A 20,093-nucleotide genomic window follows, 5' to 3' on the forward strand; every position below is an offset into this window, starting at 1 on the left:
CTGTGTTTCTTATTCATCAAAGATCTACCTGTGAGAGTTGATAAACTCACAGATTTTGTCACTGATTCAAAATAATGTCGGCCCCAGCGAAACCCCGCCTCATCAGGGCAGCCTCGTTTGTCCATCGGTGAGTTCAGCAGAGCTTTCTGAGGGAGCCGAGGTCAGCTCGTGACCCCTTCTTAATCACCTTTCCCCGCGGAAGAAGGAGGAAGTCCATCTCTTAAAGAAACACAGTGTCTGTCTTTCCCGTCTGCCTTCAAAATTCCATCTTGACTTCTCTCTTTTACTTCCTGTTTTCATCTTCTGGTCCCTCGTTTATCTGTGTGTCTGTCTCTTTCTTCCCTTCTTCTACCCCAGCTTCTCCCCCCACCCCCAACTCCACCCCCCTTCAACTTTTTCTTTCTCTGCACCGTCTTCTAGAAAAATCTCTTCCTCCTGGTGTATTTCTTCTACGCTCCCATCCACATCTCTGCGTTAGTTATGTCGTATTTCCCGCAGTTTGTTGCTGTGGGGTTCGCTGGTTCTTTCACCGAGGACTGTGGATGGATTAAGTAAAATACAGTATTCGCGATCTGGTTACTCGGGGAGCCACAAATGCCAGCTGTGAACATGTCACAGGTGCAAGTGCAACCTTCCCATTGACATCAGGCTCTGGGTCTCAGACGCGGCCTCCGCACACTCTTGCTTCCTCGTGTTGCTCAGCGCCCTGCGAATTAGAGAATGACTAATGAACAACAGCACGGAGCTTGTTTTAATACTTTTCTCATTTTTCTACTGCGTTGGGGCAGATTTTTTTCTTTTTTCTTTTCTTTTTTTTTAGTTCAAGTTGTATAGTCTGTGATGCTTTAAGGTGGGTGGGAACCCAACACTGACATGTGAGCGAGGCTATGACTTGGGTCACTTCACCTGCTCTTTTTTTTTTTTTTTTAAGTGAGACAGACACAGAGAGGGACAGATGGGACAGACAGAGAGGTGAGAAGCATCAATTCTTCATTGTGGCATCTTAGTTGTTCATTGATTGCTTTCTCATATGTGCCTTGACCAACGGGGGGGGGGGCTACAGCAGAGCGGGTGACCCCTTGCTCAAGCCAGCGACCATGGGGTCATGTGCTATGATCCTACGCTCAAGCCAGCTACCCCGTGCTCAAGCCGGTGACCTCGGGGTTTTGAACCTGGGTCCTCTGCATCTCAGGCCGACGCTCCATCCACAGTGCCACTACTGTCCGGAATGTTCTTTCTACCACCCCTCCCTTCCACTCCAGTGTATTACAAACATCACCCAATCTTCAAGCCACTTCCCTGACACCCGCCCTCACCCCAGAGTCCTCCCCGTCCTTAATGCTCTTCCTTGGTCACCGCAGGAAGTCAGATGGGACCTGACTGTCCCCAGGGTCCCCAGCCCTCAATCTGTAAAGCACACGCCCTACTTTTCAGGGCCCCCCTGTCCCTCTGGTCATGTGGGAATTGCCCTCACACCCTTCTGCTTTGCAGTCTGAGCTGAGGAGAGCCAGGCACGTGCTAGACCTGAGCAGGGAACAAATCACTTCACAGCTGAAAAGAATGTGCGGTTTGCATCCTTGATTTTACCAGTAAGGATGCTGATGCCTCGTCTAAAGCCAAGTCGAGAGTCAGAAACTCACTTCTTCCTCCCTCCGTCCCTCCCTCCCTCCCTCCATCCCTCCGTCCCTTCCTCCCTCCCTCCCTTCCTTCCTTCTTTCCTTCAAGGCATATTATATATTTATATAAGACTGTGTGTTGTGTTGGGACCCACGGGCAAGAGTGTTTGCTTTTAGGAAATTCAGAGTCTACTGACCGCAAGAGGCAACGGCTATCTGTGGACTAAGTGGATAAATGCATACACAAACGCAGGAGTTGGGAATGACCGTCTTTGTGGTAACACTACGTGGTCCTCCCAACCACAGGCTGTGCGTGCAAACAGGGCTTACAGTTGGGTTAATAAAATACACCCCTGGCCGGCTGGCAGGGAGGAGGTCAGGTCGGACCCGGGCCAGCCGCGCTGGTCTCCGTCAGCCCGAAGGGAGAGGGGCCCCGTGGACTCGCAGAGGTGAGGTCCTGCCTCTCCCTCTGCGTGGGGCGTCTCACCCTTCCGATCCCGATCCCGTGGCCGCTCCTCCTTGTGGGTCAGGGTTTAGTCCTGAGCCCTCCCTGACCACCCGCCATCGTTTCTGTCTTGCGTAGTCACTGACTGTCCGCCCCAACCAGACCACAGGGCCGGTGGACTCTGGGCGGGATAGAGTCACCGCTCATTTCACTGACTTTTTTGTGAACTGGCACGTTCTCCTCATGTTAGCTCCTCTCCCCCCCCACCCCCCGCCCCCTCCTGGGTCAGGTTTCCTGTCGGGCACAGTCCTGCTGAAGCTCGGTGCACGGGAAGAAGTTCCCCCACACCTGCGGGAAGTCTCACCTGGGCGGCCCCTGGTCCGCGTGACCCGAGTGCGTCAGGAAGGCCGGCCAGTTGGGCGGCGTGAGGGGCAGTTTTATTTGAAAATGGTTCCAGAAGCTGTAAGAGAGGTAAAGCAGAGACCGGTGTGGAAACCTCCACGCCCGCTGTGTCGCCAGGTCCGTCTGGCGCCAGCAGGCAGCCCTCCCCACGAGACGCGCTCCTGGGCTGTGTCAGCCGGTCAGCCTTGACCACGGGGTTGGCCGTGCTCCCTGGAAACACAGCTGTCTTATTTTTTTTTATTTTTTATTTTTTGTATTTTTCTGAAGCTAGAAACCGGGAGAGACAGACAGACTCCCGCATGCGCCCGACGGGATCCACCCGGCGCGCCCACCAGGGGGCGATGCTTTGCCCCTCCAGGGCGTTGCTCTGTCACAACCAGAGCCACTCTAGCGCCTGGGGCAGAGGCCATGGAGCCATCCCCAGCGCCCGAGCCATCTTTGCTCCAATGGAGCCTCGGCTGCAGGAGGGGAAGAGAGAGACAGAGAGGAAGGAGAGGGGGAGGGGTGGAGAAGCAGATGGGTGCCTCTCCTGTGTGCCCTGGCCGGGAATCAAACCCGGGACTTCTGCACGCCAGGCCGACACTCTACCACTGAGCCAACCGGCCAGGGCCACAACCGTCTTATTTTCTCCCTCACTGTGATGGGCCTTGCTTTAAGGAATCCTGGTGCATGCAAGTAGAGATGTACATTTCGTATGCAGAGCGTCAGGACCTGGTGCTGGGGAGGGTGTGGGTAGCGGGGTCGTCTCTGAGGTGAGTTCTGGGAAGGTGCGCTGGCTCCCTGCAGAAGGGATTGCCGAGTGCGGCTAAGGCCTCTTGGCCCCGCGTGGACACAGGGTCCAGCCGTGCCCCTGCTTGGAGTCTGTCCTGAAGAAATCACTCTGCAGGTGGGCAAGACGCGTCTACGTGCTTATTGGCTTAAACCGTTGTTTTCAGGAGTGAAAAGTAAGAATGGTCCAGGTTGGCCAAAGACTGTTTCGTGAACACACCGGTTTTAAAAAAAAAGAAAAAAGTGTGAACAGCGTTGTCCTGCTTCTATAAAGAGTGCACGTGTGGACTCGTCACAGAAAAAGAGAGGCTAAGCGGGCACTACGATGTGAATTGCTCTCTCGGGGGCATGCGGGGATTATTTCTGGCTTACATTTCTTCTTGTACTTTTAACTTTTTTCCCCCAAGGTTTCTTCTACCGTAGCAGGTGTTATTTTCATAGGCAGAAGAAGGCTGAATGAACAGAGACATCACATTTTAAGAGCCAGAAAGATCAACAGGACTGTGCAGCCTCCCAAGATTCCTTATGAAATCCTCCGGCAGGGTTCATCTTTCTTTTCTGGGCACAGGAAACAAAATAGTCTCCCTCGTCAGCATCCCAGAGCTTCCTCAGAGGGAAGATATTTTCTTAGGTAACCTCTAGAATTTCCCCCAAAGGTGCCACATTCCTGCTTTTGTTTTCTGTTTCCTCCAGAACAAGAAGTCAGATAGATGCTCTGTGGAAAGAGAACAGAACGTGGATGGTCCTACAGCTGGTGAGGTGTCTGAAAGATGGATGCGTGCGCCCCAACACGGAGGGAGACCAAAGAACACAGGTGAATAAAAAAAATGCAAGTTTGGCTCAGCAGTAGAGTGTCGGCCCGGCTTGCGGGAGTCCCGGGTTCGATTCCCGGCCAGGGCACACAGGAGAAGCGCCCATCTGCTTCTCCCCCCCTCCCCCTCTCCTTCCTCTCTGTCTCTCTCTTCCCTTCCCGTAGCCAAGGCTCCATTGGAACAGAGTTGGCCCAGTGCTGAGAATGGCTCCATGGCCTCTGCCTCAGGTGCAACGGTTCTAAATTCTTTTTAAAATGGTAAAGGATGTAGAAGTACAGAAAATAAAAATGTAAATAACCCCACCCCTCGCCTCCCACAAAACCCTGTTTCCTGCCTGTCCCTTCCCTCCCCCTCCCTGGGTGATATTCAGCAGCAGCTCAGCGAAGACCCTCCCATGCTGATTTCCACGTGTATCAACATTGCTCTAAATACTTTAGTTCTCAATAAAATGCTCCATATATTTGGGGTAGGGGTAGGGGTGTTGTGGCCAATGTAATGTAATCCAATGCCCACATTCTATGACTTGCATTTTGTGTGTGTGTGTGTGTGTGTGTGTGTGTGTGTGTGTATATATTTTTTTTTCTGAAGTTAGAAGCAGGGAGGCAGAGAGATAGACTCCCGCATGAGCCCGACCGGGATCCACCCAGCATGCCCACCAGGAGGCGATGCTCTGCCCATCTGGGGCATTGCTCTGTTGCAACCAGAGCCATTCTAGCACCTGAGGCAGAGGCCATGGAGCCATCCTCAGCGCCTGGGCCAACTTCCAACTTTGCTCCAGTGGAGCCTTGGCTACATGAGAGGAAGAGAGAGATAGAGAGGAAGGAGAGGGGGAAGGGTGGAGAAACAGATGGGCACTTCTCCTGTGTGTCCTGGCCGGGAATCGAACCCGGGGCTCCTGCACGCCAGGCCGACGCTCTACCACTGAGCCAACCGGCCAGGGCTGATCCCTGCTGTTTTCAGAAGGCGCGGTGGTGGTGCAGATAAGGATGTTTTTCTCCCTCTTGCTGGCTATTGTGTAACTGTAGAAATAGCACAGGAACCCTTTCTGAGTTTCAACTCAAGCACTTGGAACTCAATCCCTTGGTCTGATACAGTGTTGCAGTAAGAGACGGGCATGGTTTTGAAGTGCAGACAGAAAGTCCTCGGTCCGGCTCCCTCAACCGACAGAGGAGCTGCCCGGCCGAGTTTCTGCCTTCACTTCAAAACCGTGGGGTGAGGCTCCCTTAACCAACAAGCCCAGCCGATCGGATCGGGCCCAGCAAACACATGACACAATCGATCCATGATGCAGTTCTGCACCCAGGTCCTGCCCTGCAAGCAGCCCTCCCTCCCTCACTTCACGCCCGTCCCTTTCCGTGGCCAACACCCAGGTCCAGAAGGGATGGAAGTGCATTAGTTCGCACGTGCTATGAACGACGACCCTTTCAAAAATGTTCTCTCTCTCCTGACTGGATTTGGTGTTTGAGAGGCTAACAAAGGAATGAAGCTCTCATGGTGGAATCCCCCCTGTCCATCGGGGGATGGGGTGGGGTGGGGTGGGGTGAGGGAGGCATCTGAGACTTACAGATGGTGGTATACGTCAGGGTCCCTCTGCAGCCGGGTTTGGAACCCTATGTACAGGTCGTCCCAGAGGAGCCCGTTCCTCACCACGTGTCTGACAACGTCCACTCGGCTCCGGATCTGAAACAGACAGGGAGGGTCAGCAGGGACCACCCACACCCCTGCCCCTGGGAGCGGCAGCTGCCCCCGGCGATGGGCCCCGGGGAGAAGGAGGGGAGTCGAGGAGAGACTTCGACTAGAGCAGGTACCACAGGCTGGGGGAGACCTAGGGAAGAGAGACAGGACCGGGTCAGGAGCTGGGGGAGAGGGAGTGCTATGGGGGAGAGGGGGTGCTCCGGGGGAGAGGGGGTGCTCCGGGGAGAGGGGGTGCTCTGGGGGAGAGGGGTGCTCCAGGGGAGAGGGTGGGTGCTCCGGGGGAGAGGGGGTGCTCCGGGGGAAGGGGGTGCTCCAGGGGAGAGGGGGTGCTCCAGGGGAGAGGGTGGGTGCTCCGGGGGAGAGGGGGTGCTCCGGGGGAAGGGGGTGCTCCAGGGGAGAGGGGTGCTCCGGGGGAGAGGGGGGTGCTCCAGGGGAGAGGGTGGGTGCTCCGGGGGAGAGGGGGTGCTCCGGGGGAAGGGGGTGCTCCAGGGGAGAGGGGGTGCTCCGGGGAGAGGGGTGCTCCGGGGGAGAGGGGGGTGCTCCAGGGGAGAGGGTGGGTGCTCCGGGGGAGAGGGGGTGCTCCGGGGGAAGGGGGTGCTCCAGGGGAGAGGGGGTGCTCCAGGGGAGAGGGGGTACTCCGGGGATGCGAGCACAGGCACTCGGATCCCTGGGTTCAGAGCCAGGAGCTCCCAACCCCAGGCCCCCACTTCCTCTTTTACAGAAGGAAGGTGAGGGGCCACGCCTCACATGTGGGAGCTGCGGGAGGAGGAACTGAACCCGGGTCGGGAAGGGCCCTCACAGGGCCCCGCACACCACGTGGGGGAAAGCTGTGTGCTGTCACCACCGTGTTGGACGTGGGACATCCGGCAAGGCCACAGCTGCCTGTGTCTGGGGGCAACGGTCCCCTCCCTCCGACAGGCATGGCCTCCGCCTGCCGAGAACCCCAGCCCACCCCCACCGTGACACGGAGAGAGTTGGACAATCGGGGTGCACAGGCCGAAGAGAGAAGCGGAGAAGGTTCGAGATTTCAAGGAGTTCTGTGGGGCGCGTGGCAGCCCGAGAGCAGGGCGGAGGCGGCGGGGTCCCACGCCCGGCAGGGCTGAGCGTGGGCAGCAGAGGCGGGGCCGTGGGCGGCAGCCAGTGCCCACAGAGCGGGCAGCACAGGAAGCAGCGGGCCCTGGAGTCCAGGCGCAGTCCCCAGCAAATACACCCGGCAGTTCTCTGGGGAAGTGGGATCGCTCTGCGGGGAGGGGAGGGAGGGGCGAGAGCCTCCACACGTGGGTGCTTAGGGGTCCCCAGCTTCCTAGCTTCTACACGTGACCCCTGACCAAACGTGGCCGTCGCCTGCAGCCTCTCTTGACACAATGAATTACCTTTCCACATTTACAAGTCTGGGTATTTTACATGGAAATCCAGAGAGATGTCCAAGTTCTCTGGGGAAATTAAAAATAGAAGTCAGACCGTTAACACGTAGTTCAAGGACACGCTCAATGCTGAGAAGCACATTGAGACGGCTGCGTCCGGGGTTCATCATGCGTGTTAGCAAGGCCCCGGCGGCCTGTTCTCCCCGTGTGTGTAACGCCTCTCACACGCGTGTGGGCTGTAACATACCCGTGCATGCTCACACGCGTCATTACATCATGTGACTACCACGACCAACGGGCGAGGCAGGGGCGGCATGGGGGAGAGCCAGGGCTCGGGCAGTTCAGGGGCTGCTGGATGCTGCCAGCCCTGGTCCTGACGCTGACCCCAGGGCCACGCCCGGCTCCTAACAGCACGCCGGCCCCAGGTGCGGGCTGTGCTCGGTGGGACCTCGGAAACTGTTTGTGTCTATGGTTTCCCTCCCTTTACCACCGACTCCCCAGATTCCCGCGGGCAGGCGATGCCACTGGACAGGGGGCAAGGGGCGCCCAGCGGTGCCCAGCGGGTCAGCGGTCAGGAAGGGAGCGGGCGGAGGAGAGACCAGCCCGGGCAGAGGACCCGAAAGGAGGCAAGCGTGCAGTTCATGTAACGAGACTGTTTTTCCATCATGACAAAGGTAGCCCCCCCCCGCCCCCATGCAGAGGAGGCAGTAAACATACTGGGCACTGCCATCCGGGCAAGTTTTCTGTGCCTCTAAAGTCCTTCCCAGATTGACAGTTGATCTGAAGAGGAAGGAAAAGTGGAGGAAGGGAGGGAGGGAGGGACACCTCTACCCAGTCTCCGCTTACTTCCTCGTACGCATGGTTCCGGCTCGGCCTTCCTTTTGGAAAGGATAAATCTAGAAAGTCCACGAAATAGTCATATCCTCCGGGGAACGGGCTGAAGTCCTCATCTGTCTCAATCATCTGCGCAGGGGAGAGGGAGAGACATCCATCCGTCTGGGGGTCAAGGTCCTCACTCTGTGAACATCTAGGCTCTGCCAGACCCAGGTGCCCTCGAGCGGCTGGTAGCAAGGGGCTGGAGTGACCGTCAGAGGAGACTCTCCCCTTCCCCCGGCCCCTCCCCACCTCACCGCTGTCAGCCAGATTTGTGGAGGTCATCGGGACCCATGGGGCGTGAGCGGTCAGAAAGCACTCCCTCCACGCTGCTGGCGGTGAGAGAGCGAGTGAGACGTGGACAGTCTCTCGCCGTGGCGTGGCCACCAGACCCAAATGGTTCCGCCGGCATTTCCAAACGTGGTGGTCTTTTTCCCTGCTCACTGTCCAACCGAAAATGCCATGCGGTTCAATGTTTTCCCCCAGTCTCTGGAGGTCAAAGACCGTTTCCTAAAGAATATTTGGGAGCTCCTCAAGGCACCGATGTTTTTTTATTTTGCCAAGGGAGGATTTAAAAAGGTTTTGGCATCTACCGTCACCTCATTAAAGGAAGAATGTGTTAACACCTCAAACCTAGAAAAGGCCCTTGTCTGGGAATATTGACCGTTCATCCCGAGAAAAGAGAGTTGACATCTCTACAGCCACACTCTTTATGTATCTTCATACTTATTTCACTATGGACCAGCAAAAACTTTCTCACAGCCTGGCCTTGACCCTCCCCCCGTAGGATTGGAGGAATCACTGCTTTTGAGAACGACAGGTATTCTTGGAATCTGAATTGTTCAGCGGTTGAAAGGAAGACTGGGGAGTGTCCTCGCTGCGCAGGAAACACACTCCTGGCCAGTGTGTGTCCGCCTCCATGCCCCTGCCCCCTGCGTGACCTTGGGCACCGAACATAAGCCGGATGAAATACCCACGTAAGTGGCTGCTGGTGACCCGCCAACATGGGCGTGTTTTTGGCACCTCTCTCTGCCACGCTTCCTGCCCGTTAGCCTCAACTTCCTTTGGGTGGGGGTGCCATCAGCTTTGGTGACCCAGGTTACTACAGTCTGAACCGCTGGGCTGTGGGCTCTGTGTAGGTGAGTCACGTGAAAACACCCACAGAAATACACAGCGGGCAGCAATACCAGGCGCGCGGTGATGGGCGCTCCGAGGACAGACCGAGTGGACCTCATCCGTCCCCGGTGTCCAACAAGGGACTGTTTACCCGGCTGTCCCTCTGTCTGCTAGGTGGAAGGAATGTGGATGGAGAAACAACCTGAGGGGCTCTAGGTTTTCATCTCCTTCTGTATAGAGCACGAGGAAGCAGAGACAGAGAACACGGAGGTGCCTACCCTGACCACCAGGTTATAATCCTTAAACCCAGCCCACGTGAAGTATTCCTGGATCCAGGCGGGGTGCCGAAAGATCGCATCGCCCACGGCGGCTTCGAGGACTCCCAGGTACAGCCCGAAGTCCCAGGAATCCTTGTCAACCTTCGTTCCCTCTGGAGGCTCCAGGATGCCCTTGCTGGAGGTCACAGAGGCGGCAGGAGGACAGAAGGAACAGACACGAGGAAGGCAGACGTCAGCATTCAAAGTCCAAAGTTACCCAGACGGGCAGCTCGACGAGGGCCCAGACGGTGCCCCGGGGTGGCGCAGATGTGGCGGGGGGCGGGGGGGGGGGCACGTGACATCATCAGAAACCTCTCTGGCTCTGGACCGAGAGACTAGACACCATTGTCATGCTAACCTTACAGACGGAGGGACGGGAGCCATGTTGTATTCTAGAGAGGGGACGTTGGTGGCAATGCAGAGCCGAGCTTTCAGACCTCTGGCCTGGGGGCCCGGTAGGCATGGCATTCCACAACAGGACCCCGGGAGACCACCTCCCCAGGGTACCTGCCAGACAGCAGCTTCCTGAAATAATGCTTGTCCACGTCATATACCAGGTGCCCAGGTCCGTTCTAACCTGTTCTGTCCCATTTCGTTTTTAGAAAACGCTTCTTGTGACCCACGCTGTGCTCATGCCACCGCCAGATTGGAGAAGGCGGGCACGGAGGGTGATCATCGTGGGACGGGGTGGGCAGACCCAGCTGCGAGCTAGGGGCCGTGGCACGCGTCCACGAGAAAAATAGCCCTGAGGAACGGCCGTGGTGGGGAGACATGGGGGCGGGCTGGAGGTGCGGGTGGGTCCGCAAGAGGTCTGTGGAGGAGAACTGACCAGACTGGGAGGTCAGTCAAAGGGCGGAGTCGGCCGCCCGCCCCATTCAGGCGGACGATGGAGGCACGGCTGAGAGGGGGTCTGCTTGGGTGACTGCCAGGCTGTCTGACTCCGTCACTGCATTCTACAGGCTTGAGACAGGTGTTTGTAAAACCCGCGGCCTGTGACATCGGTGCTAACCTTCTGTGCAGCACACGCTCAGTGCCTGGTACTTGTCCAGTGCACCCTCTGTGGGGTAGAGTTGGGTCATGTTTCTTTTTTTTTTTTTTCTTTTTTTTTTTTTGTATTTTTCTGAAGCTGGAAACGGGGAGAGACAGTCAGACAGACTCCCGCATGCGCCCGACCGGGATCCACCCGGCACGCCCAACAGGGGCGATGCTCTGCCCACCAGGGGGCGATGCTCTGCCCCTCTGGGGCGTCGCTCTGCCGTGACCAGAGCCACTCTAGCGCCTGGGGCAGAGGCCAAGGAGCCATCCCCAGCGCCCGGGCCATCTTTGCTCCAATGGAGCCTTGGCTGTGGGAGGGGAAGAGAGAGACAGAGAGGAAGGAGAGGGGGAGGGGTGGAGAAGTAGATGGGTGCTTCTCCTGTGTGCCCTGGCTGGGAATCAAACCTGGGACTTCTGCACGCCAGGCCGACGCTCTACCACTGAGCCAACCGGCCAGGGCGAGTTGGGTCATGTTTCTGATGACGTGAAAACTCTCATGCTAATCACATTCCATTTGCATCCATGAAGGATTTCTTTTCTTTTTTAATTCTTTTCCAAGTGAGAGGAGGGGAGATATAGAGACAGACTCCCGTATGCCTGGAAACCCCCATCTGGGGCCGATGCTCACAACTGAGCTATGTTTAGCACCTGAGATGGAAACTCCACTGAGACATCCTCAGCACCCCGGGGCCAATGCACTCAAGTCAATCAGCCATGGCTGAGGGAGGGGAAGAGAGAGATGGGGTGGGGGGTGGGGGGAAGAAGCATATAGTTGCTTCTCTTGTGTGTCCTGACTTTGAATCAAAGTCAAACCTGGGTCATCCACATGCTGGCTGATGCTCTACCACTGAGCCAAGTAGCCAGGGCTGAATCAGTGCCTGATTTTCTTTTTTTGTTTCTTTTTTGTATTTTTCTTTTTTAAAAAAAAATTTTTATTTATTCATTTTTAGTGAAGAGAGAGAGAGAGAGAGAGACAGAGAGAGAGAGAGAGAGAGAGAGAGAGAGAAGGGGGAAGGAGCAGGAAGCATCAACTCCCATATGTGCCTTGACCGGGCAGGTCCAGGGTTTTGAACCAGCAACCTCAGCATTCCAGGTCGACGCTTTATCCACTGCACCACCACAGGTCAGGCTTTTTTTTTTTTTTTAATTCATTCTTAGAGAGGAGAGAGAGAGAGAGAAGGGGGGGAGGAGCTGGAAGCATCAACTCCCATATGTGCCTTGACCAGGCAAGCCCAGGGTTTTGAACCGGCAACCTCAGCATTTCCAGGTCGACGCTTTATCCACTGCGCCACCACAGGTTGGGCCTCTATTTTTCTGAAGTTAGAAGTGGGAAGGCAGAGAGATAGACTCCTGCATGTGCCCGACCAGGGTCTACCCAGCATGCCCACCAGGGGGTGATGCTCTGTCCATCTGGGGTGTTGCTCCATTGCAGCCAGAGCCATTCTAGTGCCTGAGGTGGAGGTCATGGAGCCATCCTCAGCACCCAGGTCAACTTTGCTCCAATTGAACCTTGACTGCAGGAGGGGAAGAGAGAGATAGAGAGAAAGGAGAGGGGGAAGGGTGGAGAAGCAGATGGGTGCTTTTCCCGTGTGCCCTGGTCGGGAATTGAACCCGGGACTTCCACACGTCAGGCTGACGCTCTACTGCTGAGCCAACCGGCCAGGGCCTTGTGCTTGATTTCTGAACTGGGTTAATGGTCCTCAACAGAAAAACTTTCTTGCCTTTTGTCCTCAATGTTCTGAGACAAGGAAGTGTGCTTAAGCAATTCTTTTTTATTTATTTTTTCATTTATTGAGAGGAAGGGAGGCAGAGACAGAGGCATGCACCCAAACAAGGATCCACCGGCAAGCCCACCAGGGGGCGATGCTATGCCCATCTGAGGCCCTTGCTCCGTTTCTTTCTTTTTTTGAGTGTGACAGAGATAGAGAGAGAGAAAGAGAGAGAGAAAGAGAGAGGGACAGAGAGAGACAGACAGGAAGGGAAAGATGCGAAGCATCAATTCTTTGTTGTGGCACCTTGGTTGTTCACCGATTGCTTTCTCATATGTGCCTTGACCAGGGGGCTCAAGCAGAGCAGCTGACCCCTTGCTCAAGCCAGATGAGCCTGCACTCAAGCCAGCGACCTTGGGGTTTCAAACCTGGGTCCTCTGCATCATAGTCTGATGCTCTATCCACTGTACCACTGCCTGGTCAGGCAGGCCCTTGCTCTGTTTCAACTGAAGCCATTTTTTAGCGCCTGAGGCAGAGGCCATAAAGCCATCCTCAGCGCCTGGAACCAACTTTGCTCCCATGGAGCCTTGGCTGTGGGAGGGGAAGAGAGAGACAGAGAGGAAGGAGAGAGGGAGGGGTGGAGAAGCAGATGGGCGCTTCTCCTGTGTGCCCTGGCTGGGAATCAAACCCGGGACTTCCACACGCCGGGCTGATGCTCTACCACTGAGCCAACCGGCCAGGGCCTGCTTGAGCAATTTTTTACAGGACAAGACACTCATGAGGGAACAGCATTCATACAGACAGGAACCCGTCACGAGGCCAACAGAGCCCTTTACTTTCTCAATCAAGAAAATTCATCAATCATCTTTATTCTCTATAAATATTTAAGTCAAACCTGTCTGTCGGATCCTTGAGCACCCTACCCAGATCAAGAGTAGCTCCCGGCCGCGGGGTCCACGTCACCACATCAGAGCTTTTCCTGATGAGATTGTTGAGTTCCTTTGGGTCATTTTTGAGGTTTGTTTCCTTGATATACCTGCCAGACAAAGAGGTTCCTGTGTGAGGGAGCTCTTCAGGAAGCACCGTCTGACCAGGACAATGACAGCATTGATGATGTTGTCTCTCTGCTCTCCCCTCCCAACCTCCTCCCCGCCCCGCCCCCCCCCCCCCCCAGGGAAAATAAAGACCTGACTTGGCCTAATGTTCCTAGTTAGGGAAACACAGTTAGACAGACTGACCTTATATGGAAATCTTGTGTTACAGTATATTATTATTTTTTTTGTGTGTGTAGCAGAGACAGAGAGAGTCAGAGAGAGGGACAGATAGAGACAGACAGACAGGAAGGGAGAGAGATGAGAAACATCAGTTCTTTGTTGTGACACCTTAGTTGTTCATTGATTGCTTTCTCATATGTGCCTTGACCAGGGGGCTACAGCAGACCAAGTGACCCCTTGCTCAAGCCAGCGACCTTGGGTCCAAGCTGGTGAGCTTTTGCTCAAAAAACCAGATGAGCCCACACTCAAGCTGGCGATCTCGGGGTCTCGAACCTGGGTCCTTCACGTTCCAGTCCGATGCTCTATCCACTGCGCCACCACCTGGTCAGGCTGTTACAGTATTATTATGTGCTTTTAATTAACCCTTTGAGTAGGGAGTTTGTTTGTTTTTTTCATACTTGCTGACCCCCAGGAGTGATTTTTTTGTTGTTTTTTTTTTCAAAAAATGAAATGAGTTCCAGTGACTCGGGAGGGTCAGGAGGCACGAGGGCCTACGTGAACGTTCGTACTACTCAAAGGGTTAAACGCAGAATCGGTATTTACTACACCGTCCGGTTCCCAGTGCGTAGTGAACGCGAGTCTGTTTGCCCTCCCGACAGAATCCACCCGAAGTCACTCCCACTGCCGAGCGTGGCTTTCGCGCAGGCGCCCGTCCTCGGGCAGCTCTTGCTAACAAGCGCCGGACTTGCACCAACCGCGCTTCCCCGCACCGTGTCGCGCCCACGCGGGGCGGCTCCCGCCGGCGCGCGCACGGACCTCGGGATGAGGGCGGGGCCGACGCCCAGCCGTACCTGTCGGACGGGTGGGCCTCCACGAAGTACCCGGCGAAGGGACAGAAGACGTGTGGCTGCAGGTCCTTCACCTGCCGAGCCTTATAGTTCAGCAGCTTCTTCCTCTCCGTCCTGATGAACTGGGCCTTCCACTCCTCTGCAACGAGCCACGGGGCCTGCGTCAGCGTCTCCTCGGGTCAGAACCCCCCCACGGAAGGACGGTCGCCTAGCGGGTCGGGACTCTTTCAGGAGGTGAAGCTGACGGCTCACGCAGAAATAGAGCAAACCTCCCCGTCATCAGTGTAAGGTCCCCCCCCACCCCCTCTAACCCCAGCCTTATTTTGCAAACTCCAGCGGGTGGCTAGGAAAACTACAAAATCCAGCCAAAGACATCGAACCAGCTCCTGGTTTATGGCATCTCACGGGGACCCTGGCTGAATATGCGGGGTGCATGCTGGGCGGTCCCTGCCCACACACACATTCTAGGGCACGGTGGTTCTCGTCGTTAGGAACTCTTCGCTGACATGGCACAGCTGCCTTGTTCTGGTGGGCTAGAGGCAGTGAAGCGTGTTCCTCACTCCCTGGCGCGGCGCGGCGCCGCGGTCAAGGGCGTGGATGGTGGCATCAATCAAGACAGGATAAGACAGAAACTGCTGCCCCGCGGAGCTAAGTCACCCTCCTCCCCTGCCCAGTGCAGTCAAGATGCCTGCCTCCCAGGTGGTTCGTCTGCTCACTCATTCATTCGATTGGAATTTATCGAGCACCTACTACATGCCGAGCACCTACTATGTGCCACACAACAGGATCCCAGGCATCCGGGAATAGAGCGGCGAGCAAGGTCAAGCCCGTCCCTGTTCTCGGGGAGAAGCCATTGCAGCAAGAAAAGCAAGTGATGATGAACATGTAGATAATGAAGGCGGTTTCTGAGAGCGAGGGACCTTAAGAAGTCAGCAACGCAGGGCCTGGGAGAGAGGCTGGGCGAGGTGGGTGGGTGGGAAGGGCGTTGTGGGATGGTGGTTAGTGAGGATGACATTTGAGTCATAGATGCAGAAGGGAAGTTCCTGACCCCATAGAGATGGGGCAGCAGCACCCCAGGCAGTGGAGACAGCACATGCAAAGGCCCTGGGGCAGGGAGGCACCACTGTGCTGGGCTGATATACAGCAAACAAGGGGAGACAGGCAGTGGAGGAAGCTGAGGAGTGAGGCAGGGACCAGGGCAAGCAGGACACCGTGTCGGGGGCTGTTCGTACTCTTACCGCTGTGGACATTTGAGAAACACAGACCCCGACAGAGGAAAAAAACATAGCCACCATTAACATTCTGGTGAATTGCAGAGCCTTTTAGATGGATGTGCTCACACACACACACACACACACACACACACACACACACACTCAGATGGCTGTGGGACTATGCCAGCCACCCCTCAACAGGGGAGTTTCATCTCTCCAGTCACGTTAACTCCCTAAGGACGGACCTTCCCTGTGTCTTTCCTGTGGTTGCGCACTCTGGGGAATGAGGAATACGGACTTGGAGAGGAAAGGGAGGAGGCTTTCTTCACGCTGCTCATGGGCTGTTTCCTGCTGCCTTGTGAGACAGAGATCACTGACCCACATGCCCACTGACCACCTGGCCATGCCAGGCACTTACCATGCTGGTCCCGAGGACTCCCAGATGAACAGGACATACTCTGTCCCCCCCCCCCCCCCTGGTTCCCTGTCTCAGCCCTGGCACCACCCAGAGCGGAAGGGCTCCTGCCTTGGACACCATGTTTTTATTATTATTATTATTAGCTTTGAGGTATAATTGATATGTAACATTGCGTAACTTTAAGGCGGACAATGTGATGACTTTATACACGTATATATCGCTCTGGCTGGTTGACTCAGTGGTAGAACACTGGCCCAATGTGTGGATGTCTCAGGTCCTATTCCAGCCAGGGCACACAGGAGAAGTGCCCATCTGCTTCTCCACCCCTCCCCCTCTCCTTCCTCTCTGTCTCTCTCTTCCCCTCCTGCAGCCAAAACTCCACTGGAGCAAAGTTGGCCCGGGAGCTGAGGATGGCTCCATGGCCTCTGCCTCAGGCGCTAAGAAGAGCTCAGTTGCTGAGCAACGGAGCAACACCCTGATGGGCAGAGCATCACCCCCTGGTGGGCATGCCAGGTGGATCCTGGTCGGGCACATGTGAGAGTCTGCCGCCCCACTTTTCACTTCGGAAAAATACCAAAAAAATTATATATATACATAAATATACATATATATATGTATATATTGCTAAGTGAGGACCACAGTAGGGTTCGTTAACACCCCTGTCACCTCACACAATCACCACTATGTGTGTAGAACATTTGTGACCTAGTCTCTTTGCCGCTGTCAAGTGCACAGCGCAGCCGTGCAAACTCTAGTCCCCACGTGGCAGGCTGCCTCCCCGCGACTCACTTGTCTCACAGCTGCAGGTCTGCGCTCTTGAACCACCATCTCCCCACTTCCCCCGCTCCCCCTCTCAGCCTCCAGTAACCCCGCACTTTCGAGAGGCTTCCTCTGGCTCTGCCCTTCGGGGTCGAGGGGATATGCCCACCGCCTATTCTGAACCGCAGGCTGAGCCTTTGCGCCTGGACCGCCCATGCCAGACCTGTCCTGCTCTGTGAGGCGACCTACACCGTGACCCCAGTGACGCCTCGTCCTGGTGGTTCCCGGAGCCTCCCGGATCTCCTCAGCGCTTCTCACCGGCCCCCACCGGCTCTCCGTGAGCCGGAAACTTGAGCTCGTGTCTCTGTGGCCAGCCTTAAGATCGTCCGCATCTTGTGGGGAGCGGCTAGGTCCTCATTATCTCTGTGTTGGCTCTCACAGCCTTTGGCCCGAGGGCCGTGACTGCTCCGTGGGTGTCCGTCCCTCTGCTATAAAACATTACCGGTGAATTTTCCACCGCTGAACGTCATCGGAAAGCCCGACGCCCCTCCGGCAAAATCACTCATCATCAGAGCGACCTTTGCAGGCAGCCTCCCCCCGTTGGGTCTGGTGCAGTCCACAGTGTTGAGTATTTTGTGTCCTGCGGGGAAAAAATAAAGCGGAATACCATCACCTGAGCTCCCAGTGGAGCCGACGACGTCTTCCGCGCACAGCCCGCCTCATCTGACTCCTGCGAGTGTAGAAGAATTGCTTACGTCCAAGGAAAGGAAAAAAAGAAAAGAAAAGAAAAGAAAAGTGAGAGTTCAAAACCTAAAACCTTCACTAGTGTGACTTGGAGTTTTCACGTGAATGAATCCATCCTGTTGGGTGTGGTGGGGTCTGGATGTCCCGTGAGGACCGTTCACTGGATTTCTCTCCAAGGTCACGGTTAGACTACGTTCCTCGGCCAACTGTCTCGAGATGTTGGGTCCAGAGGATGCCAGGGAAAGAGACCACCAGGTCAATACAAAGACTGGGTCTTTGCGAATGCTATTCAAGCTCTCATTCAAATGGCAGTTGGGACAGCAGGGCCACCTGCTCACAGGAAAGGCAGAGAGTATGATGATCGCACGTGATAACGTGTCAAGATGAAGGACACTTATGTGATAAAGGCCGTTTTGAAGAAACTACTGTGAGTGAAACATGGAGTATCTGCCGTCTTACGAACAAAAGGCTTTGCACCGGTGACCACGCATTACTGGTGATTCACTCTCTGCAGAGATTATCTGAACCGTAGCTTGAAAAAACTACTGTAAGAGAAACATGGAGTATCTGTTGTCTTACAAACAAAAGGCTTTGCACTGGTGACCACGCATGACTGGTGATTCACTCTGCAGAGATTATCTGAACCATAGTTTGAAGAAACTACTGTAAATGAAACATGGAATATCTGTCGTCTTACGAACAAAAGGCTTTGCACCTGTGGCCACGCATGACCGGTGATTCACTCTCTGTAGAGATTATCTGAACCGTAGCTTGAAGAAACTACTGTAAGAGAAACACAGAGTATCTGTCGTCTTACGACAAAAGGCTTTGCACCTGTGACCGCGCATGACCGGTGATTCACTCTGCAGAGATTATCTGAACCGCAGCTCATTTCTCTAAGATAAGGATAGAATGTATTCTATGGACAATCGAGACAGAAGGAGATGAATGTAGAGTGACGTTTCTGACAGCTATTATTAACCTTCTTACCAAGACGGACTTTCCACTGGGGATCAGGGTAAGAAAGTACCTTTGTACTCCACAATAATGCAGGTGTCCATCTCCGGATGAACGCCGTCCATCAGGATCATGAACCGAAGGTTTCTGTCTACCTGGGATTTAACAGGAAACCGGCAGCTGTGTGTGTCAGTTTTTAATTCAACACTGGAGTCACATCTTTGGGAAAGAAATCTCCTTGAGTCAGAATTGGATTTATTATCTTGTGCGATAGAGTTAGACCAGTAAAACAATCGTGGATGTTAGCTCCAGGGGAACTCAGTACGGACAAACAAACTAGTTCATTGTTTCTTTTCTTTTCTTTTAAGTGAGAAGGGAGGGGAGATAGACAGACTTCCACATGAGCCCCAACCGGGATCCACCCAGCAACCCCTGTCTGGGGCTGATGCTTGAACCAACCGGGCTATTCTCAGTGCCTGAGGCTGATGTTCTAACTAATCAAGCTACTGGCTGTGGGAGAGGAAGAGGGAGAGAAGGGGGAGAGGGAGGGGAAGAGAAGCAGATGGTTGCTTTTCTGGTGTGCCCTGACCAGAGATCGAATCCTAGATGTCCGCATGCCAGGCCAACACTCTACCCACTGAACCAACCAGCCAGGGTCAGGCCATTGCTCCTTCCACCTGAAAGTGACGACCTCCCCTGAGACTCAGCCTGGGAAGCAGACAGGATGGTGTGGAAAGGGCAGGAGGGCTGACCTGCTGCCATGTCCCGAAGGGCACCACATTGATGTTTGTCAGCTGGACGCCGCTCTGCTTCAGATACCAGAACACAGGCCTTTCCGTGTTCCCGACGTAAATGGGGACGTCTGGTCTCCTTGCAGCCAGCTTCTTCAGAGTGGGGTAACTAGGATCAGAGGGGGGGAAGGGTTGGAGACACAGAATCATAGAGGATCAGAGGTTCTTTGCTCCCCACATCAACATGCTGACCGAGAAGCAAGTGCCCCATAAAAAACAGATCCTCACCAGAGTCTACAGGAAGAAGTTTTTTGTTTGTTTTTCTTTTCTTTTTCTTTTTTTTTTTTTTTTGTATTTTTCTGAAGTGAGAAGTGGGGAGCCAGAGAGACAGACTCCCGCATGTGCCTGACCAGGGTCCACCTGGCATGCCCACCAGGGGGCGATGCTCTGCCCATTTGGGGCATTGCTCTGTTGCAACTAGAGCTATTCTAGCGCCTGAGGCAGAGGCCACAGAGCCATCCTCAGTGCCCGGGTCAACTTTGCTCCAATGGAGCCTTGGCTGCAGGAGGGGAAGAGAGAGACAGAGAGGAAGAAGAGGAGGAAGAGTGGAGAAGCAAATGGGTGCTTCTCCTGTGTGCCCTGACCGGGAATCGAACCCAGGACTTCCACATGCCGGGCTGATGCTCTACCTCTGAGCCAACCGGCCAGGGCCTTCTTCCTTTTTCTTGAGGCTGACGGTACAGTGAGGGCGTTTTCTGGACGGTGACTTGCCATTGAGAGAACCTCCCCTCGACCTGGCATGTCAGGTGGGTGGGCAGAGTCCCTCTTGTGCACGGACGCTGTTTCCCGTTGGGGAGGTTTCAGCGGAGGGACGGCGTGAGACAAGTCACGCTCGGAAGGTTGGTTTCCGCCTTCCTCGGGTCGCAGCCCCCAAGAGGGAGAGGGCGGGGCCGTAGGACAAGGGGGCCCCCCGCCTCACCCACCACGGGCGGAGGTTCCGGCCCTCAGCGGTTGCCGTGCACTTCGGCATACAGAGCGAATTCTTTGTGCTCAGCG

The 20,093-nt window shown here is 55.2% G+C and overlaps 1 protein-coding gene across 4 annotated transcripts in view; it reads right to left on the minus strand.

Annotated features, from left to right (window-relative positions):
• Positions 1-387: 387 nt before the first annotated feature.
• The window catches only part of LOC136315490 (cytidine monophosphate-N-acetylneuraminic acid hydroxylase), a 54,839-nt gene continuing 35,133 nt past the window's right edge, over positions 388-20,093 (minus strand). For all 4 annotated transcript variants that reach the window (XM_066247136.1, XM_066247138.1, XM_066247139.1 and 1 more), the window contains 10 exons: positions 19,059-19,206; positions 18,380-18,461; positions 17,108-17,245; positions 14,218-14,353; positions 13,048-13,188; positions 9,370-9,544; positions 7,949-8,065; positions 5,608-5,723; positions 2,426-2,521; positions 388-706 (listed from right to left, as the gene is read on the minus strand). In XM_066247136.1, coding sequence (XP_066103233.1) covers positions 613-706; positions 2,426-2,521; positions 5,608-5,723; positions 7,949-8,065; positions 9,370-9,544; positions 13,048-13,188; positions 14,218-14,353; positions 17,108-17,245; positions 18,380-18,461; positions 19,059-19,206 — 1,243 coding nt within the window. In that variant the 3' untranslated portion in view covers positions 388-612. The remainder of the gene's footprint in view (positions 707-2,425; positions 2,522-5,607; positions 5,724-7,948; positions 8,066-9,369; positions 9,545-13,047; positions 13,189-14,217; positions 14,354-17,107; positions 17,246-18,379; positions 18,462-19,058; positions 19,207-20,093) is intronic.

Source organism: Saccopteryx bilineata, chromosome 11 (assembly GCF_036850765.1).
Source record: "Saccopteryx bilineata isolate mSacBil1 chromosome 11, mSacBil1_pri_phased_curated, whole genome shotgun sequence".
Lineage (NCBI taxonomy): Eukaryota > Metazoa > Chordata > Mammalia > Chiroptera > Emballonuridae > Saccopteryx > Saccopteryx bilineata.